Source organism: Impatiens glandulifera, chromosome 2 (assembly GCF_907164915.1).
Source record: "Impatiens glandulifera chromosome 2, dImpGla2.1, whole genome shotgun sequence".
In the NCBI taxonomy this organism is placed as follows: Eukaryota; Viridiplantae; Streptophyta; class Magnoliopsida; order Ericales; family Balsaminaceae; genus Impatiens; species Impatiens glandulifera.
The window spans coordinates 45,024,280-45,035,617 of record NC_061863.1 but is presented as its reverse complement, the minus strand read 5'-3'; the positions used below and the strand labels follow the sequence as shown (position 1 = coordinate 45,035,617).

General features: G+C 28.6%; 1 protein-coding gene across 2 annotated transcripts; it reads left to right on the top strand.

Annotated features, from left to right (window-relative positions):
- Window positions 1-4,411: 4,411 nt before the first annotated feature.
- LOC124926657 (RNA-binding KH domain-containing protein PEPPER) lies at window positions 4,412-10,985 on the top strand. 2 transcript variants are annotated; one of them, XM_047466933.1, is made up of 7 exons: window positions 4,412-5,274; window positions 6,727-7,082; window positions 7,994-8,252; window positions 9,006-9,154; window positions 9,671-9,928; window positions 10,060-10,254; window positions 10,537-10,985. In XM_047466933.1, exons 2-7 carry the CDS (start codon window positions 6,738-6,740, stop codon window positions 10,834-10,836), a joined length of 1,506 nt encoding a protein of 501 aa, XP_047322889.1. In that variant the 5' UTR covers window positions 4,412-5,274; window positions 6,727-6,737; the 3' UTR covers window positions 10,837-10,985. The 2 variants fall into 2 exon arrangements, with proteins under 2 accessions (XP_047322889.1, XP_047322888.1); XM_047466932.1 differs by lacking the exon at window positions 4,412-5,274 and having other exon boundaries at window positions 6,610-7,082.
- The last annotated feature ends 353 nt before the right edge of the window (window positions 10,986-11,338 follow it).

Genomic DNA, 11,338 nt, shown 5'->3' with positions numbered 1-11,338 from the left:
AACTAGGAATTTTCAAATCCCGATTGAAAGAAAATTTTGTTTTCCATTGCTCGATTTAATGATATAGATTAGTTTTGAGTTGTTGGGTGTCCGACCCATTGGACTTGGAATAATAATATATTATGTATTATATATTATTATACACTATATAACCTCACATTAGTGACTCAGGGAAAAGAGTTGACAAAAGATATTAAAATGTCACAGGTTCGATTCTCACCAGAAGCGCTCTGATTGAAAGTAAATGGTCATGGTTGTAGGGTGTAATGTTATCTCTCCATAATTTAAAATACATATAATAAGTAGCAAGACTGTCTAGTTAAATACAAGAAATTATACATAAAGAGAGAATAAACAAAATTAGAGTTAGATATTCAGAGACTTAGAGTTTCAGCGAGACAATCGAGTCGTTGAACAATGTCGGTTTTGGCTCGAGTCACATGTGGTGAATACTCAAAGAGTTCTCTATAATCTAACTAATCTAAATCTTTGTTTGGACTTCTCTCAAATACTCGTTTAAGTATTTCACTTCGATGAGATTTTTTCTTGTCATTGTTCTTGTAATCCACATTAAGGTTGAAGACTTTGTAATACTTAACCCTTAAGATGCTAGAGAAGACTTTGATGTAACTCAATACAATACAGTGAATGTATTTTAAGAGGCCTATGAGTCTTTGTTTTTTTATTCTTGTTGGATTTTTCATGCTAAAAATTGTTTTGTCTTAGTGTACTTAATTTTATCGTTTGTTATCTCGTTTAGTTCTCGTGATTATCTCATTGGACATACAAAGAGAGAAAGAATAATTATTTAGCAATTGTATTATGTGGTTTTCCCAATATGAATGTGATGAGGAGTGAATCTAGATTGGTTTGGGCGCTTAAGACAAACTAAAAATGAAAGATCAAATTTCACTTAAAAAAATCTAGTGTGTGTAGGTTGTGTTTTTGGTTTATATATTTGCTTGGTTTGCTATGTTGTGATAAACATGTTCTTGGAATGTTTTAAGAACGCTCAATGCACTTAGAAAACAACCAAAATTCCTTGCGTTTACAAATTACATTTTGGTTTATTAGCAAAATCGGGTTTTAATGCTTTAATGTAGATGTTTAGTTCAGGTTTGGAAGGTTACATATGTTGCTATGTTTTGTTTTACAATCGCACTAGTTCGCACCACTACGCCAACTCACCTTCCCTTTTAACCATTACCTCGCCTAATACATAAGTATTTCTCATATACTAGAAAGTAAAAAGAACAAAATCTCCCGAGATTCGATCCCGAGACCTCTTTTCTATATTTTTACGTCCGAGCCTAGACCAACCAAGCCAGGACTGTATATGCATCTAGACCCGCAAGTCCATCTACGACTGACCCGCGCTCATGACCTTTGCTCAAACCTGCATACACGTCACGTGCCCGATCCTATACCTAAGGGCCTATTTGCTTCACCAATTTTAACATTTCTTTTATTTTGAGCATTTAACTGCTATAACTAATTTAAAAAATTTCAAAAAAAAATATAACACAACAAAATATTATTTATAATAATTAAAAAAATGGATAAGAATCTGTTTGGATTTTATTTTATTTCTTTTCTAGGTACCAATTTTGATCATCGCTAATCATCTATAAGTATTTGCAATTTTCTTAATATTTTAGGCTTATGACCCATAACACCAACATAGACCTACACTTTTAGGAACAAACTGATACCAAAATTAGACTCATCTTTCTACTCGAATTCACCCTTAGAAACATGCTTTTATGATGAAATAAATAAATAAGGTGTAAAATAATACTATTTTAAATGAACATGGTTTAAAGTAGAGACTATCATTTAACGGGTATGTGAGACATAATGTTGATGTCATTTCTCACGTGTAACCAAACACCGAACCAATAACAAAATCTTTAAAATGCGTTTGAGCACACAAGTCATTTTTCTTTCATAATTTATCAAGAAATAAATTAGACGACAACTCTAAAAAAAAGTTAAAGCTAGTCTAAATTGATAGTTTTAAATTTTACTCTAGTCACATTTACCATTTTGATTTCTCGTTTCAATCGAGACTCGAAAAAACTCGAAAGAGAAGTAAGTTATGGGGCGACGACTATCGAGTCAAAAACCCATCTTTCGAGAGGGTTGATTTTTGGCGTTTCAAAATTAAAATAATAAAATTAACAGTTTAATTTATATTTATAATACATTTTATTTAAAATATTCATTAAATTTTTTTATAATATAAATTTTAAAATATCTATTTTTTAACTTAAAACTAATTTTTAATCTAAAAATAAATACTTTAAAATATAAATTTGAAATTTATAAAAAAAAATAATTTAAATAAAATATTATAACATAACAATGTTATTTTGATATATTTTATAAGTGTATTAATTTTAATTTTAATTTGTATATATAATTATGTTTATATTAATAAAATAACAATTTAAGAAATTCATTAAAATAATTTAGTGACAAAAGTTAGTATTAAGATACCATAAGTCAAATTTAAAGGTAAAATAATTTTAAATAAAATATTTTTAAACAATTATATTTATTTAATTTCTTTTTGAGATTAATAATTTTAATTTATATAATTTAATTTATAATATATTGTTATTTAAAATATAATTAAATAATAATTATTTATAAAATCCATATAATATATTAAACGAGGCTCAATTTAAGTATAAAAAAGCGGTGTCACTTAAGGTGACGCACAGCACCTTTAGTGTCATATATAAATTTATAAAATAATATTTTAAAATATAAGTGTGAAACTATAACGATTTTTATATAAAAATATTTTTTTAGTTTAAATGAATTGTATTATTTGATTATATATATATAAACTAATATTATAAATCTTTTAATAAAAAGTTTCAAAATGAAATTATTATCTCAAAATATTTTATTTTATATTATCATTTGATTCAATATCTATTTATTATTTATTTGAGTAATTATTATAGATTTAAATATATTATAAATAAAATTATATATATAAATTCTAAATTTAATCTTATTAAAATGTTTAAAATAAAATAATTATTTCACCTTATAATTAAAATTAGAATTATTAATTTTGTTAAAAAAAAATCAAATAATTATTTCAAAACATTTAATTACTTATTAATAAACCAGATATTAGTAGCTTATAAATCAAATAATCATTTAACGGGCATGTGAGACATAATTTTGATGTCATTTCTCACGTGTAACTAAACACCAACCAATAACAAAATCCCTAAATGCGTTTTATCAAGAAATAAATTTGACCACAACTCTAAAAAAAAAAGATAAAGCTAGTCTAAATTGATAATTTTAAATTTTACTCTAGTCACGTTACCATTATGATTCCTCGTTTCAATCGAGACTCGAAAAGGAGGTAAGTTATGGAACGATGACTATCGAGTCGAAAACACATTTTTCGAGAGGGTCGATTTTTGGCGTTTCAAAATTAAAATAATAAAATTAACAGTTTAATTTATATTTATAATACATTTTATTTAAAATATTTACTAAAATATTTATTAAAAACTTTTTATAATATAAATTTTAAAATATTTATTTTTTAACTTAAAATTAATTTTTAATCTAAAAATAAATACTTTAAAATATAAATTTGAAATTAAAAAAAAAAAGTTTTTTTTTTAAAATATAATTTAAATAAAATATTATAACATAACGATGTTATTTTGATATATTTTATAAGTGTACTAATTTTAATATTAATTTATATATAAAATTATGTTAATATTAATAAAATAATAATTTTAAAAAATCATTAAAATAATTTAAATAAAATATTTTAAAATAATTATATTTATTTAATTTTTTTTGTTGAGATTAATAATTTTAATTTATATATTTATTTAATTTAATTTATAATATATTGTTATTTAAGATATTATTAAATAATTATTATTTATAAAATCCATATAATATATTAAACCAAGTCTCAATGTAAGTATAAAAAAAATAATAAAAAAGCGGAGTCACATAAGGTGACGCACAACACATTTAGTGTCATATATCAATTTGTAAAATAATATTTTAAAATATAAGTGTGAAACTATAAAGATTTTTATTTAAAAATATTTTAGTTTAAATGAATTGTATTATTTGATTATATATATAAACTAATATTATAAATCTTTTTATAAAAAGTTTCAAAATGAAATTATTATCTCAAAATATTTTATTTTATATTATCATTTGATTCAATATCTATTTATTATTTATTTGAGTAGTTATTATAGATTAAATATATTATAAATAAAATTATATATATAAATTCCAAATTTAATCTTATTAAAATATTTAAAATAAAATAATTATTTCACCCTATAAAGGACTTCTTCTATCCTTTATAATAACCCTAGAGAGATTAATTTTGCAAAAACAATTACTTGATCTTCTCAAAGGCTCAAAAGCAGGCCTCCGTTCGTTGCCTCTGAAGATTGCCCTCTGTCGGATCTCCACTCAGCAGTCAATCAGTCCAATTCTATTGTCTTGATTTGCGATGATGGCTGCTTAGGCTTTATACTTGATTCTCTTATAAAACCCGTTTCCTTAAGTTTTATTTTGCATTCGATTAGTTGGATTATCTGATTCTTTGCTTAGATGTCTATTTTATATGGTTGATTGTTTCTTTATAATGAGATTTGATACTTTGTAGATACTGTTTTGATTGGATGATTTTGGAAACTAGGGTTTGATTGATTCTGCATCTGGATTGGTACTAAACAAATTGTAAAGTGAAGTAAAGAGGTTGTATAATCTATGTGTGCAATTGAAAGTAGATGGTTATTCCATATCATTGTTCATTTTGAAACTCTGATTGAGAGTATCAGAAATCAAGAATCTTTATAAGTTGAAGAGGGAAAAAAATGGTTTTGCTACTTAGAATGTTACAATTGTTGAACCATTGAATACTTTTTGAGAATTTATTTAGAAAACATGATGATTGCAGTTCTTATTACATGATCTCATACTATGGTAGCCCTTTCTTTGTACCCTTTAGACTCAGATCGATCTTTCATGTCTTTTCTATTTAAAACCCGATGATTTTGAACTTGTATTGGCCATTGGGTGCTTGTAGTTACCAATTAGTATGATACCATTCTTGGTGATTATTGATTAAGTAGTATTTTCATGATCACAGATGGAGAGTTGGAGCAGTTGAGTTTGGGCAAGAGATGTCAACTAGTTCCTAAAGGGAAAGGGAAAGGGAAGATCTTCTTCCAATTTTCTATGACTTATATATAGGTGCAGTTGTTTTCTGTTGGTTCTATTTCATATTGATTCCCAATTGCTATATGAATAAATTTTTCATCTCACAAATTTGAAGGTACCCATGATGAAAATTATAATGATAATTCATCCTTTGACTAATTAGTACCTAATGGTTAAAAGTTATGTTCTTTGAAATTTAAATGATGTTAATCTTTTGAAACATTCAACTTGACAGCTCAATTTTAAATTGTATTGTTTAAGAGACCATTATAGCTTTTTAGGTGTTTATTTAAAAAAAAAAAATCTAACTTTAATCAAATATCATTTTATCCCCTTCCCTATAAATTAATTGCATTAATTAATTAAAATACTAAAATATATTTTATTTAAAATAAAATAAAATTTATACTAATGATTTTAAATTTTTTTTAATAAAAATATATATTCTTGTACAAAATAACACAATCAAACATTATGAATTGTTTTAAAAAAAAGTAAAATATTTACTGAATATCTTAAATTCTTTAAAATGACAATTTTAACTTTATAGGTTTAATTCATAAAAGTGCTATGAAATTTGCAATTAACAAGTCTTGTGTAATTAAATATAATGTCTAGAAAAAAATGGAAGAATGTCCAGAAAAATGATAAAGGATATTTCTCTTTGATGGACTAATAATGAAATTAATTTGGATGTGTTACAGAAAAACAAAAATGACAATATAATAAAATATTATAACAGATAATAATTTTTTATTAAATTATAATAAAATAGTCTAGTAATAATTTGTGTCAAGTAAAATAATACAATTTTAAGAATTATTGATTAATTTTGTATATTAAATTATATTTTTATAACACGTTCTAAATGGAATGTTCCTCTTAATTAAAAAAACAAAAATTAAATTAGAAAGTAAAAATAGAAAGTTGTGAAAAAATTGTACATTCAAAATATTTTTTTTATATGAATTAAAAAGTACATTAACTTTATTAAACCGGTAAAAATTATAATTATATTGTAAAATATATATTTTAAGATAGATATTCTTAAATTAAAAAAATTAGTACAATTATTTCATTTTTAAGGCAATATAAATATATATAATGTTGCTTTCAGATTATCGAAAAATGTGGTTAATTTAAATTTATATGTGAGATTATAAATTTTTTTTTTTTGATTTTTATATTATTACTTGTACAAATGTATAATATTACGTGCTAGTTATTATAAATATAAATATATATTTAAATTAAATTAATTCTTATTTTTTCAAATAATAAAATAAGTAAATTATTAATTTTGATTAATAGTTTGTAATATGTAAAGTTATTTAAATATTGAGATTTTTTCACTTTTACAATGAAAACAAACCCTAAAAGAATACAATCACATTCATCATCCTTCGATCTATCTGTCTGTCTCGTTCATTTTGCGATTTGCCCTTTTGTGCCCTAACTCATATCGCTTGATCATGTCTTCTCCAGATGTCGCAACTATGCCATCAGAGGAGAATGGATCACTACAGCAACCATCAGACGTCGCCATCGCTGCACAAGTCACGACAGATTCGATTACTTCTGCGTCCAATTCCGATTCCAATTCCAATTCCGAGAATGACGTGCCAACAGGAAACACTTCACTGGAAGCTCCAGTCCAAGCTCCAGCTCCGGTAGCCAAGTGGCCTGGATGGCCTGGGCACTGTGTATTTCGACTTATTGTGCCGGTACTCAAGGCTGGGATGATTATTGGCCGCAAGGGGGAACTCATCAAGAAAATGTGTGAGGAGACACGTGCTCGTGTTAGAGTTCTCGACGGTCCTAACAGTTGTCCTGACCGCATTGTAAGTGATCTGGAATCTTGATGCCTACCTATTGAATACGGTGATTAATATTATGTACTCAGTTGACTAGTTCGGTACCATTAAGATCCGGTTTTGTGATGTTTGTTCTAGCTTCTTCTTATTTTCTTATGGAATATTTTGTTTGTTAATTAGAAATAAAGGTACTTTGTATTGGTGAGCCATGAGATTTAATTATGCTATTTTATGATGAAGCTGTAAATGTATTGTCTTTAAGCATTTCAAAAAACATCCCCCTTTGGCTCAAATCACTAATGTTGCTCAGTTGTTTTCTTAGTCAGCGATGCCAAGTCCTAACATTGCTCTAGCTCTAGCTCCTGCATATATTTTTGATCCTATGGCTTTTCCTTAAATGAATCATTTTATGTCAAGAAGTCTAATATCTAGTTTTATTTTTTATGATCCCTTTTCATTTTTCTAGCCTCAATAACCTTATGCTGGAGTTGCAACAAGAGCATAAGTTCTAGTTGGGGATATCTTTAGTGTTGCCATTCTAATATTGAAAAAGATATTAGGTGATATGTGGGAACCTACATTGCATTCTAGTTTTTTTTGCTGCTTTTTGTAACCTAGAATTTCCTTGACTTGGGTCTATTTTTACTTGTTGAATCTCTTTTCAATCTAGATTGCCATAAAGATCATTTATGCAGCTTAGTGGACTTCAAGATATATATGAATTATCAAGTTGCTGCTGTCTGAAATAAATTACTATCTCCAACCCTTGAGTTGAGAAGTATCATACACATCTTGAATCTTCCTTTTCTTGCTCATTGTGCACCCACGATTAGGATGTCAGAACTTGTCAAACACCTGTTCTCTTTACAGTGCACTATGCATTATATTCTTGTTACCATTGGTTTTTGAGTTTTTAATTTATTGATCCTATTCTATAGGTACTGATACATGCTCTTGAGGAACCAGATGCACTCTTATCCCCAGCAATGGATGCTGCTCTGAGAGTGTTTAAACGTGTTAATGGATTTCTTGAGGTTGGGGTTGATAATAATGTATCTGGTACTGCTGGAAGTGCATTTACTTCTATCCGGCTGTTGGTGCCATCTACCCAGGCCATAAATTTAATAGGGAAGCAAGGTGCTGTAATCAAGGCTATTCAAGAAAAAAGTGGTGCCTCTGTTCGTGTACTTTCAAATGGTAAACTTTCATTTGTTTTCGAAAATCCCAAATATGATTCTCTTGAGATTCATTATCAGTGTTTGTTTGACCTCATCAGATTGATTTTAGCTAATTATCTGATTTGCATTTCTTTTCCTTTACACAATATTTTGCATTCGATACACATCTGCTGATGATTGATTCTGGAAGCTGTTCACTGCATGTTCATTTTTCAGAACTTTTTTTACTTTATTTCTTGTAATAAGAAAAAGAGAAGAAATCACAATCAATGTATCTATATGATCCAATATTAGTGTTTTTGGAAGGTTCCTAGTAGAGACCGGTGTCATTTTATGGCAAGGATGGATATGTTAATTTTCTCTTCACATGAAAGTTGTTAATTGCTTTAATACCATTCCATGTACCTAAAATAAGTTCATGTTAATTACTTATAAAAGCTCCAGATGCACTTAACCTTGAAACTACAAGACTACTAGGTTCATGCTAATTGCTTATAAAAGTTCAAGATGCACCCAAACACTTAACCTTATTGGACTAGGTCAATGAATCAGATGAGTCTAATATCAAAATTTCATACTTGTGAATAAAAATTGGCTTTGCATGATGCAAAAAGTTCCAAATTATTTAATTATACACGATTCTTCTCTATTATTATTAAGTTCTTGAGTTATTATAATCTGGAGGTCTAGACGAGGCATTAAAATTGATTCCTATTAGTTTTACTTGTAAATAGATATCTATACCTTAGAGCTGTTTTTATATTTTCCCCAGATGAGGTGTTGAATTATGTCACCTCAGAGGAGCGAATTGTTGAGTTGCAAGGAGAACAAGTGAAGGTCCTTAAGGCCCTAGAAGCTGTGATTGGTCACCTCAGGAAGTTCTTAGTGGACCCTAGTGTCATTCCTCTCTTTCAAATAAGTGTAAGTACTGGCTATTTCATGTTGATTAGAATATGACTGAAAATTCATATTTAGATTTGAAGTTGGACAAAATGTTCAAATTAGACCTTGTTTAAAACAGAGTGGAAATTTGACAAAATTTAAAATTGAGTCATTATTTTTTATTTGATAAAGGTAAATTTTTATTACAAAGAGCGCAAGATGCGTTCAAACGTTACAAAAGGGAAGGAAAAAACAAAACAAAATGATCTAACAAACGTTAAAATTGAGTCATTATTGACAGTAAACATACATCCCATTTTTAGTTTCTGTTACTTTTATCCTTATTTGAACACTTGAAGTCTTTATATATATAAAAAAATTCTAACTCATTTTAAATGTAACTAAACATCAATTTCTGTTTTGCATATTTTCATATCCTTGTTTGGAATTTTGGCTTTAGAAAATGTAGGACTTGCTTAATGTTTACAACATTCCTATATTATTTATCTGGTTATTGTACTCCATGAAAGGCTTATCTATTATTTGTTTATGCAGCATACTAACACTGCACCCCAAGAACAGCCATCTGAGAACTGGCAGGACAAAATTTCATTGCAACCTGCTCCACAAACTAGGCTTGGCATTGAGTATTCTTCCCTTCCAATAAAGAGGGATTCTTTATATCTTGACCGTGATCCTTTTGAATCACACACTTTACCTACATCTGTAGCTTCACGTTATAGCATGGATCTTGGACTTTCAGGGTTACGCTCTACAGGACCCGGTCGTGCTGGTGGCCCCATCATAAGCCAGGTACAGAATGTCCTATTTCTACAGATGTTTCGTCACAAATCCTATTTCAATCAAGAATTGTGCTAGCTTGCTCCAAAGAGAAAAACCTTGATCTAAAGAAAAGGAATATTTACTGGCTTATATTTGATCAGGTAACACAGACAATGCAAATACCTCTAGCTTATGCGGAGGATATTATTGGCATACAAGGAGCAAATATCGCATATATTCGGCGTAGCAGTGGTGCCATTCTTACTGTGCAAGAAAGCAGAGGTTTGCCAGACGAGATCACAGTGGAGGTGAAGGGGTCGACGACACAAGTTCAGGCTGCCCAGCAACTTATTCAGGTACATTTTTCTCCCTGAGCTTGTTTTGATGTAGTTTACTTTTATTTTGAAAATCTTGTTTGGTATTTTGTTAGGTTTGGGATTGATCTCAAATAACCAACCAATCAATCATGCATCATCATCCCTATGTTTCATTTTTTAATTATTTGTTTTCTGCTGTCTTTTTACCCAAATAATCCTCCACATTTCAATAACCCTATAAACCGAAAAAGGCCCTTGGTCTTGAAAGAGTAATAATGGTGGATAACCCCAATATATTTGCGATTTTATATATATTTTCAGGAATTTATAGGGGGGCATAAAGAGCCAAAGAGTAGCGGGTATAGCAATATGGATAGTACAGGGTATAGGTCATCTTACACACAGCTGAGTACAGCGTATCCACCGCCATCCTCGACTTCAATGCCACCGCCATTATCACAACAACAACAACAACAACATCAACAATCCTATGGTGGTGGGTATGTACCTTCTTCATCTTCTTCTTCAAGTCTTGGGGGGCTAGGGCTAGGGTCTTCAAATATAGGTGGGCTAGGGCTAGGATCTTCAAGTCTTGGTGGGTATAGCAGTTACAGGCTGTGATGTTGAAGTGTGTGTTTAATTGTTGTAGTAAGAGTAGTAGTACGGTAGGTCATTCGGAGATAATCTGTTATAACCTTCTTCTTCTTCTTTTATGTACTTCAAATATTACAATATTGGTTGTTGATGTATTAGTAAAAGTTCATTCTGATGACTGCTTTGCTTTCTTTTTGTATTTATTCCACTTTTGACTCATTTGGGAAACCAATCCAACTGCATACAACCCCACTTTCAGGATCCTTTAATAGTGCTGCTGCTTTAACATTACATACATTATTGCATTGTGATTGTGATGTCAATATCCAAATAAGACTTTTTTGGTTAGTGCTTTTACTCTACTCATTATGTTTCTTCTTTTTGACATCATTGTGTGTTTTGTTTTGAGTGGTTACATTATATCAACTAAAAAAAGGTGACAATGTATATCAACTAAAAAAACTTGCACAAAATTAGAAAATAAACTAAATTTTCTGTCTTCATCCTACTAAGTCTTTATTGGCCGACA

Excerpts from the sequence above, each read along its gene's own strand:
- LOC124926657 (XM_047466932.1), top strand. The coding sequence starts at position 6,714 with ATGTCTTCTCCAGATGTCGCAACTATGCCATCAGAGGAGAATGGATCA. Across the intron at positions 8,253-9,005 it reads TGTTCGTGTACTTTCAAATG|ATGAGGTGTTGAATTATGTC; the intron begins GTAAACTTTCAT and ends TATTTTCCCCAG. Across the intron at positions 9,929-10,059 it reads GTGGCCCCATCATAAGCCAG|GTAACACAGACAATGCAAAT; the intron begins GTACAGAATGTC and ends ATATTTGATCAG.